Source organism: Chelonus insularis, unplaced genomic scaffold, assembly GCF_013357705.1.
Source record: "Chelonus insularis isolate UGA/USDA-ARS -01 unplaced genomic scaffold, ASM1335770v1 contig_8_pilon, whole genome shotgun sequence".
Taxonomy (NCBI): Eukaryota; Metazoa; Arthropoda; class Insecta; order Hymenoptera; family Braconidae; genus Chelonus; species Chelonus insularis.
The window spans coordinates 238299-259871 of record NW_023276778.1 but is presented as its reverse complement, the minus strand read 5'-3'; the positions used below and the strand labels follow the sequence as shown (position 1 = coordinate 259871).

The window sequence follows — 21573 nt, the reverse complement described above, 5'->3', positions numbered from 1 at the left end:
TATTTTCCGAAATGAATAAATCCCACGCTTGCATTAATGTTGTCACTTCCACACCATTACCACGAGTACCCGCACCTTCAGTAAGAATATTTTGACCTTGACCCCTCACTCTGTTATTATTAGATTTTTGCCATTTTGTTACCTTATCCCGCCCTGTAAAAGAGCTACTTATTTCTGAAAGAGGCAAATTATCTTCATCTGAGTCCGAGCAGTGTGATTCTTCAGCAGAATGAGGTTTCTCTGAAACGATGTAGTCGGAAGTTTCGGAGCCTTGATCGCTGAGATTTGATTCACTCTCTTCATCTACTCTTAGTAACTCATCGAGTATCACACCTTGTAATAACGGGTTTCGACTCATTATTAAAAAAAAAAACAATATTCCCAGCTCAATTCAATAACAATACATGACAGCCGAAGAAAAATTATGTCGCGTTAAGCGTCGAGCGTAACCTTTTCGACGACAGGCGCGTGTAGTCCATGCGACGACTGCGCCGCGATTAAGAGAATCGCGATCTGTGAGGTGGGGGAAGCGCCCCGCACGTTAGAAAACTCTTTATTTTACTCCTAAGGACATAGCGACAGGCTACTAGCAGTGAAAAAGATTTGTGATGAGTAATAATAATAATATGCAAGAAAATGCATTACGCGTGATCAAATCGACTACGCGCGCCCGCTTGGAGGTTAATATGTAAAAAATGAACCTTATAAACATTATTATTAGCTTGTAAACAAATTTCACAACTTAGATCCATATTTTGTACCTCACTCCTAGTATTGGAAGAGTTATTTTTTTAACCATTGTCATAACTTCTTATCAGGTAGTTTCTATTATTACGTGTTTTTTAAGAGTTATCAAAAACTATTAGGATTTTTTACTTTTCTTCATTGCACCTTTTACTCCTGAAATATGAGAAAACTCAACTTTCAATATCACAAGATTTTTCAGTCGCATCAGAACTACTAGAAATTTTTTAATTAATGTTTTATTTTTCTTGATAGCTCTTTGTTTCTGAAACATTCATGAAATTCAAATCTTTCATCTTGTTACAGCGTTACAAAAAGTAAAGGACAAAAAAAAGGCATAGAAGTAATTCTAATTGTAAGACAATGGTCAGAATTTGGATAAATTCTTTTCTTCAAATGCTTTTCTGTACTTCTGTACTTGACGTTGTCGGTTTTTTAGATTTAGATGATTTTGATATTGTTGACATCACTTCCTGAATATTTAAGACAATAAAATAATAATTACCCATATAAAAAAATAGAGACAAAAGAACAAACGATTTCTCGTTACTTACGTTTTGCTCTTCTTTGTTTATTGTTAAATTTACTCTGCATATCTTTGAGTATACTTGAAACTTCGTCCTTCGACAAAGGTCAAGATTTAAAAAATTCATTCTCCGTTTAAGCTTTTCGTTTTGCAGATACTTTGTTATCGGTAGAGTAAGCTGTAGCGTAATATGTAGAAAATTCTATTTATGCAGGGTGTTGCAGTTGGGTCGGAAACTGAGTACATAAGCGTATTGAGGAGGAGAAATAGAACGGAAATTCCCTTTGCAAAAATTCCGTACGCTGAATATTTACGGAGTTATAAAAAATTGCAATTGACCAATCACAGAAAAGTTGCTGGTGACAACAAGCTAGTCTTAAACCACAGGAAAACAACAATCAGAACATAAATTGTTGAGTTACGTGAATGAAAATGTTGTCACCTAACAAAATGACAATCACAGCAAGTATTAAAAACTAGAGAAAAATAAGTGATGTGTGAACATAGTAAGATTGAATTGCTCAGAACAAGAGGTGGGAGTTAAGTTTACTCGAAGACTGAGAATGTGACTGAGATTGAAATAAAAGACATGCGCAGATTAAAATTTACGAAATGAATATAAGAATAAATAAAAAAATAATAAACAAATTGAAAAATATTTTAGAAGCAATAGCTAAGATGATTTAAGGCCAACTGGACCTTTTTTTTATGTTTAACCTTTTTTGACTATCTTTTGACTTAATTCAGACTGTTATTTATGCCAGTCAAAGTTAAAAAAAAATTTAAATGATGTCGGAAAAATGGCTGCGATGATTCGAGGCCAAGAGGACCTCTTTTTTCATGTTTGTCCTTTTTTGACCATCTTTTGACTTTTTATTTAGATAATAATAGTCAAAGTACAGTAATAAATAATGTAGAATCCATAGTTTAGATGATTTGGAGCCAATTGAATCTCTATTCCATCTTTAATTTTTTTTTCCTTCAATTATTCCATGATTTTATGTATTAATATCTGAAATTTTCTTATGAACGCCTGTTTATTAACGTTCAATTGGGTTCTCAGCTAAATAATTTTTTTTAAATGTGTATGAGTATTTTTGTAGCTCATTTTTCCATCTTTTTTTCGAGTTTTCGACTTCGTTAATCATATTTATATCATTTCCCGAATTATTGTACTCAATACATTTTCAATTACGCTCTGTGTTCGATTGTTATTCAACGATCTTGCTATGTGATATAGTTCATTCAATTGACGGAATCATATGATTAATGTATATGTTATCTTCTTAGTTATCTTTAGTCTCGTACGTTCTTGTTTATCGTAAGCATTTTAACCCTCTATAAATTGTCAATTGTGCGTATTTTATTATATGTAAAATGGCCCAATATACACAATTGGAATATGTCGACATGATCAGAGTTCTACATGATTGTGGTGACAATGCATTTTAAGCAGTTCAAGTTTATGCGCAACGTTTCCCGGACCGGCTCTGACATCCAAATTACAATGTGTTCCGTAGACTCTAAGAACGTATTTTGAATAATGAACCAATCGCTCCACACTAATCACGTTGCTATCCATCGTACGTTACAAGATAACGGATATCACCCTTACCATTTAACGCTTGTACATCACCTCCATGATCAAGATGCACCACGACATCGACGATTTTTTCGTTGGTTTTTCCGTGCAGCACGTGATTCTCAATTCCAGCGAAATATCGAATGGACTGATGAAGCGATTTTTAAACAAGACGGCGTGTTTAATCGTCACAACCAGCACATCTATGCTACAACCAATCCTCGATGTGTTTTTGAACGCAGCAATTAACGTCGGTTTAAATTAAATGTTTGGTGTGGAATGATCGACAGCTGTTTGGTAATTTTTTTTTCTCATCAGATTTTATTTTATTTTTATCGTCCCTTTCAGATAGCTCAAAGTATATTTTCTGTTCTTCAATTTACAGATAATTCACCAGTAGTACTACTATCAATGATTCTAATAAAAGATTTATATTTTTATGAAGACACTTTAAACGATTGATTTTCCTTCTTTCTTTTACGTAAAAGCAATATCAATATCTTTAGGTAGGTCCTGTCTTCTTGCCAGAAGTTCATAATGGTGATTCGTGTCTGGAACTTCTAAATGACTTGCCAGCGCATCTCGAAGATGTCCCATTAAACAGAATACGGAATTTGATTTGGCAGCAAGATAGTGCGGGTTTTCATCGTCGAGACGACGTCGTAGACTGCCTAGATAATATGTTCCCGAATGGCTGGATAGGCATGGGAAGCGATTATCACGAATAGCCGGCAAGATCACCTGATCTAACTCCTTTAGATTTTTTCTTGTGGAGTTATTTAAAGGATAAAGTGTATTCAGTTCCGATTATGGACGAAGAAGACTTGCGTGGTCGGATTCAAATGGAGACTGCAGCAATCCCACCGGAAATGATTCAGGGTGCTACATCTCAAACCGTGACGGTCATGAATGAGTGTCTCGAAGAAAATGTAAGTTACATTAAACAACATCGTTGAGTAATTCTTCTATATTATCTGATTATTGACCAGCTACTCATTAAGTTATCAATTTCAACTACGCTGTAACTCCAGTTCTGGTTCACAAAGACTTCTGATATTTTTTTCCGATGTTTTATCGCTCAATCATCTACCCCATGTTGCTGCAGACACTTAAAATTCAATCTGACGACTTTCCAACTTAAATTTCTCAAACAAGCATATCCAGGTGCTGAAGCGCTATAAAATTTAATCTAAGTACTATCTGTCTCTGAACCTGGTCAAACAAGTCTCCTAAAACCTACTTGGAACATGATGTTACATAACGTGCTATCTCCAGTTTCTGGAAACACGCGAAAATCGAATCTATCCACAATTTATCTCCAAATCGATGCCTAAAGATGCTTTAAAGACCAAATTTAACTATTTATTAACTTCAATTTTGTTCTACCAAGTCTTCGATCACATAACTATCAATCCTGAACTACCAGTTATGCTCTGAAATTCAATCTGGCCTCTGTCTGGCTCTAGTTCCAGTCTATCAAGACTTTGAACACTGTCCTCAAGTATGATTCAAAGTTAACCAAGTGTTTTCAGGTCCGAAAAATGTTTAACGAGACACTTTTCTGTGTTTCAATATTTTCTTATGTAACCAGTCATTTTTGGGAGCTAAAAAAAAACATTAAAGCATAAATTTTACTTTTCAGTGACGTGACATCTGGACTACAGAGTCTATAAAAAATATCAGTGCTCTGCAGTGGTCTGGGTGCGACCCGAAAGGTCCACACGACCAACTTCCCAGTGAAAAAAATAAAAAAGCAATTTGAATAGAACCCGTTTCCATTTTTTATAACAAATGGAATTGTTATAAACGAAATGAGTCTGTTTTTATTCATTTGATATGGTTAGTTACTTTATTTCAGTAAAAGAAAAAATTGTGCGTTAGAAGAATTCGAATGTACCTCATAGATCCTTTTTTTCATTATTTACAACGAATTTCATTGTTATACACGAAAAAAGTATGTTTTCATTTATGGCAAACGGTTGGTAACATTTTTTTAGTAAACGAAAAAATTATGCGTTAAAAGTACTCATACATATAGAAAGGGTCCCTATTTTTATTGTTTATAACAATTTAAAACTTATTATTTAAATATTACTACGATCAATAATCACTTGTTAGTAACAATGTTTAATTGTTATGGACACAATTCCATACTATTGACAATTATTATTGACTATTATAGCGTCTTCAATGCTGTTTTCTCAATCCTGACACGAGTTAAAAATTCTTTCATTGCTGATTTTGTTTTTTAAATTTTTTTTTCCGATGAAATATTGTCATCATATATCCATACAAGTATTCCAATCATTTAATATTCATATTTCTGCAATGATCTTCAAATTTCGTCTGAAAAATGATATAATTTATAAATTGCAGAATTTAGGTAGTTCGCTATTTTTTCAGTTTTTTAATTCTGCCAAAAAAATGGCCTTTCTGATTTTCCTGAAAACATTTTCAGTTATAAGTTACGTAATTACGCGTCGAATGCAGTTGGTCCCACGTCGATATCATTTTTTGTTCTCGAGATAATCGAGGTGAAAAATAATTCCGAACGCACGTACGAACATACGAACATACGCACACATGCACACACAAACGTCCACGTAAAAACTATCGTATTCAACTCTAGGGACCTTAAAACGTGGAGATATGTCAAAATTAGCGATTCGCAAAATCGGACCCATTACTATAACTTTCCACTGGGAAGTTAATAAATTTTTTGAATTTTCTATTTTGTAAAAGCTGCTTTTGACCGTTTCAAAATTCTGAGGACACTCGAAAATTTAATCTATTTACTGTTGCTCTTTATGTTTAATTTCCTACGACTTTTCGACACGTCACTTTATTTTTGAATAGTATTTCTTCCTATGTAATCAACTATCTCTTATAGCTGTAAAAGCATTTAAAAATGAATTTGACTATTTGTTTTCAAAATTCTGGTTTTCCAAGTCTGATAGTTCATTCCTTAAATATTTTACCCCCTAAAAAAGTATTTCATATAGCTAAAGATGATCTAAAGACATGAGTTACAGTACGCTTTCATCTCCAATTCTGATCTATTAATTGTAAGTTTTATAAGAAGTTTTTCAGGAGTTTTACTCCATAATCTGTTTTCGCCGCTGGAAATACTCTTTAAATCTATTTTTTGAAATAGACATTTCAAATAAGTTCAATTAATTTTTGGATATCACTATAGCAATTGGAAACAGCTGGTTATCAGATACAATAATTTAAAAAATTTGCTTGAAGTAATATACCGTTATATTTTTTTCAATAAAATTTTATTAAATCAATTTTGTACACTTATGTTCAGTGATTTTATATCTTATTTAACAGTCAAATATTATTCGATGGTAAATATTCATTTATCAACCTTTAAATAAGTGGTTTGTCTTCTATTGTTTTCGTAACTCGTTTAAAAATACTGTAACCTATCTATTAAAGGTATTAACCGAAAGACGTGGTTCTGCGTTTTCAATAATAAATTCTGGAAAAAAAAATTATCTGAACTCTTTTGAAATGACTCCTGGCGAAGAGGTTTATTTCCGCACCAAGAGAAAGAGATAATGTTGAGGATAAAGGTGAAGATGTCTGAGGGAGACTATGTATAGTTGGAATACTCATACAGTGAACAAGGGGATTTCTGGGTATTGTAGAGATTGAGAAGGATCTCTGAGGAATAGGGATAGTTGATTTAAAGGATGAGGAATGCACTAGAAAGCGCGGGCAAGGTTGTATGAGGTCTCTCTCTGTCTGTCTTTATCCTGTTTCATCTATCTCGTTCACTTCGAAGAAGTTCTCGCCAGGTTCGAGAGCTTATGAATTTTGATGAGGAATAGCTTGGGTATTCCAGGGTCTTGGCGGAGAAAAAGTCAATTATATTTTTGGATATATATTTTTCTGCGTGTAATCGTGTATATAGTTATGCGTGTTCTCACCTACCTTTATCTCCCTCGGTGGTAGAGCCGGTGTAATTGAGGAGAGACAACGATGAGCGAGAAGAAAGAATGCAATGATTATAATTAAATTTATAATTGAATTAATATTAATCAAATTGAATAGATTTTAATTAATTAAGATAATAAAATAGCAAAGCGACGATGAAAAACCCACGCAGCGTCGGCGTGTGATACCGATCCGTCGGCACGCGATATTAATGCAAAAGATGTACGTTGTTTCCAGTATTCCTTAGCCGTCCGTTAATACCTGTAAGTATGCATGCAAAGTGGGCACGAGGATGTTATCCCTTGGGAATTGTCTTCCACGTGAGGTAATATTAACAATCTGTTTATTTATTGCTTTTATACACCTGTACGCAGGATTCTACCAATCCGCGACCTGAAGCGGACCTGCTTTTCGCATGAATTACAGAATATGTAACTTAACAGTCTAATTGAGATTATAATAATCAATATGAACAATTCAAATAAATTATAATGATCGTAAAAATCTTCGGAATACTAGCCGGGCACGAGAGGAACAAAAGATTAACAGTTACCAGGAGGGCCAAGTGATATCATTAACAATTATAATGGCGTATTACAATGAATTGTGGCGCAGCTCGCCCTATGCCCTTACAAAAGGTACAGAAATGATGTACGAGCTCACCATGATGATATCAAACGAGGAAATCCTGGGATGCCGCAGTGATTCCTTTCGTCGGATGGTAGTACCCTTGGGTGTCCTTCGACTGCTTTTCTCTGGTTCTCAGCGGCTGCAACGTGTTCGGCGACTCTCTCGGTGAAGGAAATGTGCGGGAGACTGCCTGGCGTCTCGACCTGAATGTCCGTCCAACTCGTCCATCTAGATTTAGCTACGATGCTTTCAGCGATCGGAACTGAGCGCGTGACACGATTCACCGTTCTCGGAAACAATGTACTTAATTAAGCGGACTATGACGTTACAACACGACTGACTGCGTGCGCGATTGCTTGCTGGCTGGCTCGCCGCTAACTGGCTGACTAATCAGCACTGACTGGCTTAGTTTACACTCAGCGTTCCGATCCCGTTTCATTCCGGAATGGAGTGAATCGAGTCACCGTTTATACTTGAATTATTCCGTTCGGAATGGAATGGAGATTGAAGTAAAGAAACAGGATAACCAACTTTGTAAATTTATACTTCAAAACTCAAAGTATATACCCATAACCTACAATTAGTTAAATTACATGTGACTTAAAGTAATTCATGGATTTGAAAGAAGCTTTTATTATATATTTATTGAATATTAAGTGGATTTTATCTTACATAAATATATTGCTGATACATGCTAATAATGCATTTATTCAGAACGTCCTTCAAATTCAAGAGACTACAATAAGAAGCATCTGTAATCTTTTAAGCTTAAAAAGAAGCTTCAATCGTACACCTAGACGGTTATGGATGAAAAATAGAAATGCATTTTAGTGGGAAGTGACTGTTCAAAGACATTTTGATGATAACGATTGGATTGAAACGTTCAGAATGCGAAAATCAACGTTTTATTATATTTGTGAGGAATTACGTCCAATGCTTGAGCCGTCTCGACCTATTATGAAACCTCCAAAAAAACCTCTGAGTGTTGATAAAAAAGTTGGTGTTGTTTTATACTACTTAGCTAGCTGTTGTGAATATCGGGTAGTCGCTAATCTTTTTGGTATTCATAAATCCACTGTTTGGAAGTGTATGCATGAAGTGGTTGAAGCAATAAATACTATTCTTCTGCCAAAATATATTGTTATGCCAGATGAAACCGAGTGTTCTATTATATCATCGATGTATGAAGATTTAATTCATATACCTCAAGTAATTTGTGCAATTGATGGTACCCATATTCCTATATTACCACCAACTGAAGGCTACAGAGATTACGTAAATAGGAAAGGTTGGCCATCAATAGTACTCCAAGGTTTAGTCGATGTGACACTGAGGTACTTAAAAATGAATTTTTTTGTATAATTGTAATTTAACTTGGATAATTTTAATTTGAGTGTTTTTTTTTTGCTAGGTTTAGAAATATAAATTGTCAATCTCCAGGATGTTCACATGATGCAGCAGTATTTCGAGAGTCCCTGTTATATAGAAATGCAGATAATTTAATTCCAAAGGTAGTTAATAAACTAAAAAAGATTTATCTATACTAATAAACGATAACTATACATTTGTTCATAAATTTTCTCATTTTGTAGAATGTAAAACGAGTGAAAGAAGTAAATGTTCCATATTTCATAATGGGTGACGGAGCTTATCCTCTTCTGCCATGGTTGATGAAAGCTTATACAAATTCAGAGCTAACAGCTCAAGAAGAATTATTCAATAACTATTTTAATAAAGGAAGAGTACATATTGAGATGGCATTCGGACGCTTAAAAGCGCGATGGCGAACATTATTAAAACGTACAGAGTTAGATTATCAATTTGTTCCAGACGTAGTTGCTGCTTGCTGTACACTCCATAATATTTTAGAAACTAAAAAAGATCCATTTTTGATAAATTGTGATAGTTATGTAAAAGAAATTGAACGTATATTTCCTCAACCACAAAGGCAATTGGCACGAACATATGATGATCTTAATGCAAGAAGAATTCGAGATGCATTATGCGATTATCTTACAGAAATCCTCCGAAATTAAAAATTGCTCAAGTAACATAAAAACTGAAATATTGTGTCCATCCATGTAATACATGTTGATACACATTGAACAAATTACTAGTTTTATAGGAAGTTGTATTAAATCAAAATTAAATAAATATTTTAATACAAATTTTATTTATTTTGCGTTTTATTTGTTATTGCGTATATTTATTATTACATTTTATTAACCTTGCGTTACAAAACTATATCAATTATGGAAAAAAGTAAAATAATATATTTTTTCATGAATTAAAAATATGTGTTTCAATATTCTTTAACATTTTTTATAAACATAAATTATTTGTTGTTGATATTTTATGAAGAAAATGTAGATTCGTCATTATAATCGGATGTTAATGATGGCTGCAAAGTTGAGGTAGTATGAGGAGTTAAAGATATTGCTGGAACTGGTAATGAAGATCTACGAGCTTGCTCAATTATATTAGCAGGAATTCTTACGAACTGAGGTCGTTGATGATTTGGTGTTATTATTCTAGGTTGGCTAGTTAATTGCATTGAATTCCATATTGGAAAATTTTGTTGAACTGAATGAGTTTGGTTAGTATTTAAATGTTGCAACAGTAACTGAGTTTGCTCTTGTAGCATTTCCTTTTGTTTTTCCATTATTTCTAGTACTAATTTATTATTGCTATCTACTGCCATTTGTAGCTGTTCTTTGTTGGCATTTATTAGACGCTCGATTGCCTTATCAAATATTTGACCAAATGATTGTTTTTTTTTTGGCACTACAGATCGTTTCGCATCGTTGATTATTTTTTTTAAATTGTTTTTTTCAATTTTCTCTGTATCAGTTTCATTTTTTTTATCAAAATTGTTATTATTATCAGATACATTGCTATTAGCCACAATATTTTCAATTGCACAGCAATTTATATTGCTTTCTATGATATCAGTCTTATCTTCAATAGTAATACTTTGAAGACTAGATGGTTTTATTGTGTTTGATAATAATCCAACATCTTTTGACGAACTGGGAACTGCATCATCTAATGAAACAGAAATGTCATCAGACATCTCAATATCTGGAGAAGTTAATGACATGACTGCTTGATTTTTCTGATTTTGTACTATACTTGCAGAGTCTACTCCACATTGAACACTGACTGGTCTGTGTCCAAATATTTCGTGCAATTTATTGTAATATGGACACTTTACTGAAGTACCAGCACCGCTTTGTGAAAGTGCACGACGAGTAGCATTGTAACTTTCTGTAATTTTATTAAATTTTCATAAGAAAACAATTGTGCAGTTAGCATTAAAAAGAAGCCACCAAGAAGGTGATTTATATTATTTTATATGACAAATACACGAACTAAATGTTACTAATACTTACGTTTCAAACTTTTATATTTATTTTTAATTTGTTTAGCAGGTCGTACTACACCCCGATAATTCAATTTTTTTTCAAAAGACTTAAAAACGTCGTCAACTCGACTTTGTTTGGAATCCATAAGATCTGCTATTTGCTCTTCTTTAAATAATTCTAACAACTTATCTACTTCATTTGGCAACCAAATATCTCTACTTTTACTCATTATATATTTGATATATTGTACTTATTGTTAATAATCAACAAACATTACAAGTAATTGTTTAAAAATAAACTTGAAAAAACATAACCTTACAAATGCTCTATACTAATCTAACTTATGCTACATTACTGATTGGCAATACTGAATTCATTCCTGAATAACGCGTTTACATCAGCTTATTCCGGTCCTAAATCATTCCATTCCATCTAAAAATAGAGGAATGAAATGAAATGATTCCGGTCGTGATTATACCCGTTTACATTAGACAAATCTTAGTTCATTCCGGAATGAAACGGGATCGGAACGCTGGGTGTAAACTAAGCCACTGACTGCTTCCGCGTCGTGCGTCGAGGTATTTTGTCCCGTTTTGGCGGGATCCCCCACCATGCGTTGACTCCGCCTCTTTGCTTGACCGAAGCGCTGCTCTGATGGATGTTGTTGGAAGTTGACCGTCAATCGACCTTGGCTGATAAGACAGGCCTCTGGTGTGTCGGTCATAGGTGTCGTGTCTATTGGCGATAGATGTCGTGGTCGCCGCATCGAATAGATGGCGTAGTCGCTGAATAGATGGCGTGGTTGCTGGAACAGTAGATGTTTTTCTCCCCGAGAGGGCGACATAAGTTTGCCGTCTTGAGAGCTTGTCCCGTCCGGCATGGATGGCGCCACTTGTCCGAAATAGACAATGATTCCACTCGTCTTGTGACAGTTTAATAATTACAGCCTTTACAACAACGACTTTTAGGATTATTTTGAATTATCTATAGTTATGACTCACGCCGAATGGATTGAAGAATTCTAGGTGGAATAGAGACCGAGTTGTGATTTCAAGTTCTTGTCATTGTCCTCAATTAATCATAGCCAAGAACTAATTCCATCAAACGTCTCACCATTACTTTTGGTCTGTGAGAATAAAGATCAATAATGTTATCGACATCGATTTGCGAAACGAAAACTCCTTTCGATCCAAATTCTATTTGAGTGTTAACAATATTTGGTGTTAAAGACTGCATTTGTCCTGGATGCAACGAAGAATTTGGCTGTAATGAATGATGGATATTGAAGGAGCTCTCGAATTTTGTTACAGTGTATGTGAAGAAGGTGAAGCTGCGACCAGATGCTGTTGAGATGTTGATGGCAACGATGTAACTGCAGGCGAATAATGTTGAGGTGTTGATGTACAAAATGGAACAGTCGCAGATGTTGGAGGAATTGAAATAGGTGACTGGGGTGTTGAATCCGTTTGAGTTGAGACTGTATTTGTAGACGGATTTGAAGCGCAATCACTATAATTTCGTCTCATTACTACACCATAAGTGTTAATGATAAAATCATTGATCGATTTCTTGGTTTATAAAATATTCATATTCATGAATGAAATAAAAAAACTCGCAGATAAATGATAATGAGTAAATATGTAGGGTTATTATAGAACTTGATTTGTCTATTTACAATAAATGCGTGAATAAATGATTCTGATAAAAAATAAAATTATTTATTTACGCTTGACTTTAAAAGAAATACCTCAAAAATATTAAAAACTAGCATAAATATGTATTTTTCTGATTATGTGATAATAATTAGAACACTAATGCATTGAATAAATTTAAAGCTTACGATTTTGTGCAATAATTTTTGCCTCAAAATGTTTTTTTCCCCACAATGCCAACACGTGGGTTTCATCCAACCACTTCACTATGGCATTACGGTTGATAATGCCCGAACTTTTATTACTACCACAAAACTGAGTAATACCTTTTAAATTAAAGAAAAAGAATTGCATAATAGGAAGAGAGAGACTGTAAGCGAGCAGCGATAAGAATGCAACATATAAATAAAACAATTTGTAGTCGGACATAAAAAACTTCACATCGCTAAATTCACGCAATAATATAAAAACAATGATAACAAGATAGAGCATTAAAATGTACAAGTACGTTGGATCACATAATACAAACATAGTAATAAGAGCATAAATCATATAACAGATCGTTCGAAAAATGAGTAATCATCAATTAAATAACTTCATGATAATGGAGATTCAGATGACTCTCAATCATCTGAGCTATTGATTTCATCTTATTTTAAAATTTATCCCTACGATGACTGTCTGACCAAGTAGTCAGAAAATGGTCAAAAGATGCTGAACATCAAAACAGAGATTCGAATAGCTCTGAATCATCATAGCTACTGTTCCTACATCATTTTTGAATTTATTTCAACTTTGACTGGCAGTCAGAAAAAAGTCAAAAAATGTCGAACACGAAATAGACGTCCAGTTGGCCTCAAATCATCTTAGCTATTACTCCTACATCATTTTATATTTTATTCTAACTTTGACCGGCTTAAATAACAGTCAAAAATGTTAAACATGAAAATAGACGTCTAGTTGGCCTTAAATAATTTTACCATATTATCTAGGCAGTCTACGACGTCATCTCGACGATGAAAACCCGCACTATCTTGCTGCCAAATCAAATTCCGTATTCTGTTTAATGGGACATCTTCGAGATGCGCTGGCAAGTCATTTAGAAGTTCCAGATACGAATCACCATTATGAACTTCTGGCAAGAAGACAGGACCTACCTAAAGATATTGATATTGCTTTTACGTAAAAGAAAGAAGGAAAATCAATCGTTTAAAGTGTCTTCATAAAAATATAAATCTTTTATTAGAATCATTGATAGTAGTACTACTGGTGAATTATCTGTTAAGTGAAGAACAGAAAATATACTTTGAGCTATCTGAAAGGGACGATAAAAATAAAATAAAATCTGATGAGAAAAAAAAATTACCAAACAGCTGTCGATCATTCCACACCAAACATTTAATTTAAACCGACGTTAATTGCTGCGTTCAAAAACACATCGAGGATTGGTTGTAGCACAGATGTGCTGGTTGTGACGATTAAACACGCCGTCTTGTTTAAAAATCGCTTCATCAGTCCATTCGATATTTCGCTGGAATTGAGAATCACGTGCTGCACGGAAAAACCAACGAAAAAATCGTCGATGTCGTGGTGCATCTTGATCTAAATAAGCTGAAACTATTAAACAATTGGGAGAAAATATTCGAAAATATTGTAAAATCTAGTAACTGTGAGCCCAATTTTTAATAATTTAGTTTGCACAGTGAGCAGAAGCTATTGAACTTATTTTTGAAAATTCCTTGCGCAAGGTGGAATTGAATTGATTGTTTTAATGATATTGAATCATTTATTTGAGAGTCGGATTTTTGTTTAAAAAAAGGATGAGAAGTCGGAATTTATTTGGAGAATTGACTCCATGAAATGTGACCATTCAACCTAATTATTAATTGAACATTGAATTTATGATTAAAAATGAAATTTTTAAAGAACTTTGATTCTGTAGGGAACTTTTATTTTGTTTAGTTCCATGACCTTCCAGTTTTTGGCATTTCCTACTCTTCAGGTTCTTTTGGTTCTTCCCAGTGGTTCCTCCTGATGAGAAAGAAGAAAAGAAAGGAAATTCAAGATAAAAATTAAGATTTTTAATTTTTAATTTGACTAACGGACGATTAGTTTTTAAGAAATCTTTTATTGTATAGAATCACGTTTTTAGTTTAATCTAGATCATTTTGGTCTGTTTGGAGGTTTTTACCCGCCGCAGGATTTTTCCCTCCTAATTATTTGTTTTATTTATTTTTAAAGCAGACAGAGTTGGGAAGCGGCAATATTGGTATTAAGGCTGAATAATAACTTGATTCATCTTTATAATTTTGAATGATTATTAATTTGATTTTCATAATTTCGAATTAGAAATGTAATTTTAGATTTTACATGTTTATTTATTTCAGCCTAATCCAATATTTTTACCCAACTAATAGGAATTGCCAGGTGGCAATTTTTAGAAGATCGGGAGAAGTGTAAAATATCTGTATGTCGCCATCTAATGACTATTAGACTAACGACAGTTTGTTAGTTAACAACGATTGCTTGACGATTAGATTGTTTATAGCAACGAGGGGAGAGTTTGTTTATCTCCAGTTTTTGTCTGAGACTTGAGTTGACCGCACGGATTCTTACTTTTAATTAATTGCTGTCAATCATTAATAAACATTTTAATTAATTTACTAATTTTCCGAAGTTGTTATTGAGTCTTATTTTACAATATCTTGCTCAGCAGCCTTATGAACAAGGAGAAAAAAATAATAACTGAAGAGCTACATAGACCGGTTAGGAGAAATTATCAACGACGACATGTTGATATACGTGGTCTTGATAAAACTTGGCAAGCTGATCTAGTTAACATGACAGCATATGAAACTTATCATAAAGGTCATCAGTATTTATTGACTGTTATTAATGTTTTTTTCAAAAACGCTTGGGCTGTGCCCACAAAATCTAAAAATGGTAAAGATGTCGCTCATGCAATGAAATCTATTCTATTACAAAAAAGAGTGCCAAAATTTTTGCATGTTGCTAGAGGAAAGAAAATCTACAATAGAAATTTTGAAACACTTATGAAACAATGTAATTTTAAAATGTATTCCACATTAAATCTTACCAAAATCATCTTACCAAAATTAATGACATCACATAACAATAGCAAACATAGAACCATCAAAATGAAACCCATTGATGTTACTTCAGCCAATGAGAAACAATTACGTCATACTATCTACAATAATCAACTTGAAGTTGAACAAAAAATGAAAAAGATGAAATTTAAGGTTGGTGAAAAAGTGCGCATAAGTAAATATAAACATGTCTTTAAGAAGGGATACACTCCTAATTGGACAACTGGAATATTTAATGTAAGCCAAGTATTGAACACTAATCCAGTAACCTACAAGCTTGTCGACTATCAAGATCAACCGATCGAAGGCGGTTTTTATCAAGAAGAATTGACTAAGGTACAATATCCTAAAATTTATCTGGTAAAAAAAGTTCTGAAAAAGCGTGGTTATCAAGCTTTTGTCAAGTGGTTAGGATTTGATGAAACGCACAATAGCTAGATAAACGTAAAATATTTATAATGTCTCGAACTAATGAGTTAGAAACAATGCCAAAATGTTTTTAGCTGAAGAGATAGAAGCAATGGCTGACAAAATGTATAGTGATGCTCAAAAATTACCACGTTATACAAAAGATAAAGCTGCTAATATTAAATAGGTACCTTTAACTCATGAAGAACAACAAAAAATTAATAAGGAAAAAGAAACAATTAAACATCTTGATAATATTATTCTTTGTAAAAGATGAATTCAAAAATACAAACTAATGTAAATAATTTGTAATATTTTTTTTCTCATAAATTTTACATAAATCTTATATTTACAATAATTTATTAACACTATTCAGTATGAATCGTAACCCCAAGGGTGTGTATCAGTTGATTGTGCTAAAAGAACTCTTTTATTATCTTCCCAACTTAATGCTAATTTTTTTCTACTGATTGTATGTACTTCACGTTTCTTGCTGACTATATGATATTCCGTTTTACATAATTTTTCATGATTAAGTAAGCATTTTTTGTAATCATTAAATGTTATAGATTTTATTGTTGCAGTTTTGACACCCTTCGCTTTATGTTTGTTTTTTTTTTCTTTTATTCTAAACTTTGAATGTGTACATTTTGGCTTTTAGACCAATAAATTCCGTCATTATTTCACCTTTAATTTCATCTTTCATAAGACCTATGTTATGTTATTTTGCTCTTTAAAGGTGTCAATATGTAAACCATATGCTTAACCATAGAGACTTCAAGTTCCTCTTTTTAGTCCTAGCCTTTCAACCAATAGACAGGGATGAGACGATCTTCGATAGAGAAAGCAAAAATGTGTTATTTATATAAAACAATAACAAAATTTTATTGAATGAAAATTATTGAAAAATTATAACAACAAGTTAAACGTTACCAACAGATGATTTCTCTCACTCTGGTCGAGATAAATTACAATTAATTGATCCTTTGTCGATGCTCCAGTCAGCGCAATATTTTTCTTTTACTCGCGAATTAATTTGAATATCAATTTAAAAATAATCTGACGATCAAATTAACTTCATACAAAAAATTTACAAACTTTGGAATATTATCAATACAATACTCAAGACAAAACAAGACTTACGATTTCAAAAGATGTTCCACGACAATCTGATCTCGATCTTACTTTTTCGATAACTGACTGATGTATCAAACCTTACGAATTAAATCAGTCAAAGATGACATGATTAACAGTCCCTTGCTTCAGGTGTGCTCAAGTCCCTTCGCACGGTCTTTCCCTTTTTTGAGGAGCTACTGCTCTTTTTATGTTACAAACTCTTTTTTTAAAGTTTTATTGGTTCTTCGTGACGTAAGTTTTTCAAAAGCAATAAAATATTAAAAAAATAACGTCCTCAACTACTCTTCGACATCATTTCTATTTTAACAAAATCTCAGGAAAATTAAAAAAAAATCACTTGAGTAATAATCGTTAACCTCAATCCTTAAGTTCTATTGCTATTCATTTTTAGCTTTTCTTAAAATATATTTAAATAATTATGTGAAATAATAAAAATACATTCAGACATTATAACTGACTACTTTTCCAGACTAAATGAAAATTGATTGCAATAAAAAATCTATGGTAAATTTTCATCTACAAAATTTCCCTTTCAATTATTTCAAGGAAATTCGAAAAAGTATTTTCTCACCAAATTTGTCGAAAGTAAAGAAAAGAAAGACTTAATTTCATAGAAGACATAGCACTCCATTTGATTTTAAACTTTTTTTGGTTTCAAAATTTTTAAAATAATTATTAAAAATTGAGAATTTGGTTATTTGCAGAATCATTTGGGACGTGTACAAGCAAAGTTTTACTTTCATCCGATGATAGCAGTTTTCATTGGATACTCCAAAAGAAAAATTCTGAATAAGATTTATGCCATCAAATGTTTATTAATATTTTGATCAAACATTCAATCTACAATTTTTTACGTTTACTTATGTGATTTGTTTATTAAACAATTGATAAAAACAATTTCATGGTTTTGCAATTATGGTAAGTCAAACTTGGCGCAATTTTATGATTTCAAACATTTTTTACATGTAGAACAATTTGAAAATATCGGATTCTCAAACAACAGTGGCGTGGCGCCATTTTTTCACAGATATTGAACGAAATATGTTTTTAGCGGATCTTCAATATCTTGAGCATTTCTAGGATCTAAATCCTTTCTTTCTATCGCAAGTGCATGTCAATGATGTGAACTTTCTGCTCTTCTATCTGCTTCTGAATCTGTATTTTCACAATTTTCTTCATTGTTATAGTTTTCAGTTATTTATTCTTATCTGATGTTAAAAAATGCGTGTTCTTCAGTAAATGATGTTCTCAGATTGTTAGAAGTAGTATTGTCCACTGTCACTTCATTAATCACTATTCTATTATCACCAATATTATTCACTAAACACTCATTCAAAATATAAAGTTTAATAGTGCATTACTGTAAGCTAACATTTGTTCATTTTCAGAAGTATTATTTTCCACTGTTGTTTCATCTAATACCATTTTTCTTACACAGATATTGAGATGTAAGCATTCATCTGAACGAGAATTTGCTTGTCCATGGTTGTTAGCCAAAATAAGTTCGTTTTCACGATTTGGATATCTTTGTTGTTACAATCATGAAAGCTCACGACTTCTTCTTCGTCGTTTGTCTCTCGATATATTCATTTTTGGAATGATTCTATTATAATGAGAAGCAACTGTGAAACAACAGTTAGTAAGGAAAATTATGTATAGATGGCTGTGCGTTATACATGAAAAACTTCAGAAGGTATAGTATCTGGTTTTTTTTATTTGTAACTTTGATAAGCGTAGACTATACATAACATCTACACATGATGACCACAAATGTGAAATAAAATATTAACGTGAACATATAGAATAATCAACGTAATTGTCTAAACTGGAGAAATTGATGAGTTTTTCCAGCCTTTAAAACTTTCCTCATAAGCTGTTCCATATGTTGGTGACCAAACCATCACCCTCATATGGAGCTTACCTGAGTCACTAGGAATTTTCAGGGATTTTCCAACACCATAACAAAAACGATAGAAAACCACCAACAGGCAGTTCATTGCGGGTAATTTCTTCAGCGCCATTTCGGCCGTAGAACGGCTCTCCCACTCACCATTCTGTTAGTGAAGACGTAAAAATTATCCGAGCTGATAAATAGTTTATCCCGCCCTCGCTGGTGGTTATTAGTGATTCTTTATTCCAGTGTCCTTAACTCCCTTCTGGGCCTGATAGAGCTACTAGCCGTGTGAAAGTAGTAATAGTACTTCATTTTTGTAATTAATAAATTTGTGAGAGATATTTGTAAACTTCAATTACAGTCCATTGTTCTTTAATATCACTTTTCTCGAACAGTAATAATAAATGAATTGTATGAATTTAATTTTATAAAATTGGTGAAAAAAATGCGTTTTAACTTCTTTAACTGCTCATATTAAACAACTGATTTTTTTTAATTATATCAGATTGTTTCTAAATTATTTAAGATGTTGCACATCTTCTATTGAGGAGTACATTATAAAAACTCTTATCGACAAATGAACATTTAACCATTACTTTAAATTCTCTACAATAAATCTGTAGTTCTTTGTTAATCATAAAATAAATATAAAAGACCTTGTTTAGTGAGGATTGTCCCAAAAAAATTATGTTATGCCGCGGGAAACATCTATGGGGATCACATGCGAGATGGAGAAGGCATACCTAGAGGAGATTTACATATTTCTTTTAAGTTAAAGAACTCTCAGAAATTCCTAACCATACAAAAATATTCGACGTTCTGTTGATTATTTTAGAATAGAAAAAAATGCAGAAATACTCACTAGGTAATGCCTCCTACATTCTGCATGTGATCCCCATACGAGTTTCCTGCGGCATGAAATATTTTCTTGGGCAATCCCTACTTAACAGTGCCCTTTAAATTCCCCATGTGGCCCGCATAACAATTTCCCGCAAGATGCCTAAATGAGGCTTTCCTCTTTAGGCCCTCATATGAAATTAGGCATATCCCATCATAAACTCTAGTCAGGTATATTACTACCATCTACTAATCTGATGATTTAATATTATGGTGTTGATTATGAGATTGCTGAAAACGTGAAATTGGAAAGAATTCTTAGAATATAAATACTAAAGGGAAAAGAATTTAGAGTTTTTAATTTTGCTAAAATTTGAAAAAATTCTAATGTTGAATTTATACCTGTATATTATTATATTTTGTGGCAGTTTAAACGTAAGAAACGTTTTCCGTATCCAGTTGAGTCCGATACCTGGTAAATACAGACATGTTTGAATTATTGTGGTGATAAATTTATTGTTCTGTATCAACAGCATGCAAAAATGCATTTCGATTGGAATCATTATCATTGAATGATGAAGTTTGTGGCTCGAAAAAGGTCTTTATTGAATCAGTCATTGGTGCGTAAATTATTTGATCAGATAAAGATGTTTGTGGTGTAACAGAACGTTACTGATTATCTATCCTCCCCTTATCTCCTCATCTATACTAAGCAGCTGATCGCGGCGATGACCACGCTGCACTGAACAAGACGCCAATCTGCTAAAGGTCGAGTCAATAATTACCGACAGGCCCTTCTGTCAATCAATAGAAAAATCGACTATTTGAATTTTAATGAGGGCGCTTCCTGACATTACCCATCATGCACTAGTCAACGATCAACTTTGTCGTTGACCTAATAATCACTCGGCGTGCACCTGTTTAAGCAGAAAAACATCAAAACTTTTGAGTCTTATAATTTTATAAAACGCAAAGAAACGCGAACGTTTGCAGTTGGCATTTAAGTGTCAAGCTCATTCTCAAAGTGGTGGTCAGCAGGAAACCAAAGAAGAGGAGTACTCAGTGAGCTGAGCTTCAACCGTTGGTGGTGGAGCAGGAGTGTATCATCTGTTGCAGCTATTGCTGTTATTGGGACTATAGAGAACGTCACCAGTAAGAAATTCACCCTTCTGCTAAGATAAACACTGATCGAGCGTGATTGAGCCACGTTGCTTTATTGTTATATTGTATAATTGATAATTAGATGAACTATGAACTCGGGGTGATGAAGGAGCGCCGTAGTCAGGATATTTTTTGCGGCAACGGGCCTGACGCCATCGTAGGACTCCTGGTAGACTAAGTGATCAGTAGATCAAGCTGAATTATTTTCGACTCATCATCGACATCGAGACTTTATAGACTCATTATTATCTAACAAATTAAATTGAAAGTTTTATTTATCCTTAACTGATTTCTGATTATTAATGATTTATTTTAATGTTAACACTGTTTGTATTGTATCGTCACAACCAGCCGAACGAAAACGTTCGCTGAGAGATTTTACATGATAAATTGTCATTAAATTGTTTATTCTAACGGTCGAGCTGCGTGAAGGGAAACTTTGTGAGGTTCTGTAATTAGCGGCTGATTCGTGATGAATGAAATATCTGATAGTTCAAAGTCAAGCTGAGGCTACTCGCCATTGTTAATATTGAATAATGAAATAATTACTAAATCCCGACATATCTCAGGGTTGAGAAAATA

The 21573-nt window shown here is 33.1% G+C and overlaps 2 protein-coding genes across 2 annotated transcripts; one reads left to right on the top strand and one right to left on the bottom strand.

The window, feature by feature from the left end:
* Nucleotides 1–3661: 3661 nt before the first annotated feature.
* On the top strand, nt 3662–9463 carry LOC118072237 (protein ANTAGONIST OF LIKE HETEROCHROMATIN PROTEIN 1-like). Its single transcript, XM_035091926.1, has 4 exons — nt 3662–3781; nt 8259–8761; nt 8839–8938; nt 9020–9463. Exons 1-4 carry the CDS (start codon nt 3662–3664, stop codon nt 9461–9463), a joined length of 1167 nt encoding a protein of 388 aa, XP_034947817.1.
* A 252-nt stretch (nt 9464–9715) lies between these two features.
* LOC118072229 (uncharacterized) lies at nt 9716–11051 on the bottom strand. The gene is made up of 2 exons (XM_035091919.1): nt 10820–11051; nt 9716–10694 (listed from the first exon to the last, which is right to left on the bottom strand). The coding sequence occupies exons 1-2, from the start codon at nt 11019–11021 to the stop codon at nt 9781–9783; spliced, it is 1116 nt and encodes a 371-aa protein (XP_034947810.1). The 5' UTR covers nt 11022–11051; the 3' UTR covers nt 9716–9780.
* Nucleotides 11052–21573: the final 10522 nt, after the last annotated feature.

Bases quoted from the DNA above. Each gene is read 5' to 3' on its own strand.
- LOC118072237 (XM_035091926.1), top strand. From the start codon at position 3,662: ATGGACGAAGAAGACTTGCGTGGTCGGATTCAAATGGAGACTGCAGCA. The intron at 3,782-8,258 runs GTAAGTTACATT...AATGCATTTTAG, and splicing joins ATGAGTGTCTCGAAGAAAAT to TGGGAAGTGACTGTTCAAAG. The intron at 8,762-8,838 runs GTACTTAAAAAT...TTTTTTTGCTAG, and splicing joins TTAGTCGATGTGACACTGAG to GTTTAGAAATATAAATTGTC.
- LOC118072229 (XM_035091919.1), bottom strand. From the start codon at position 11,021: ATGAGTAAAAGTAGAGATATTTGGTTGCCAAATGAAGTAGATAAGTTG. The intron at 10,695-10,819 runs GTAAGTATTAGT...ATAAAATTACAG, and splicing joins TAAATATAAAAGTTTGAAAC to AAAGTTACAATGCTACTCGT.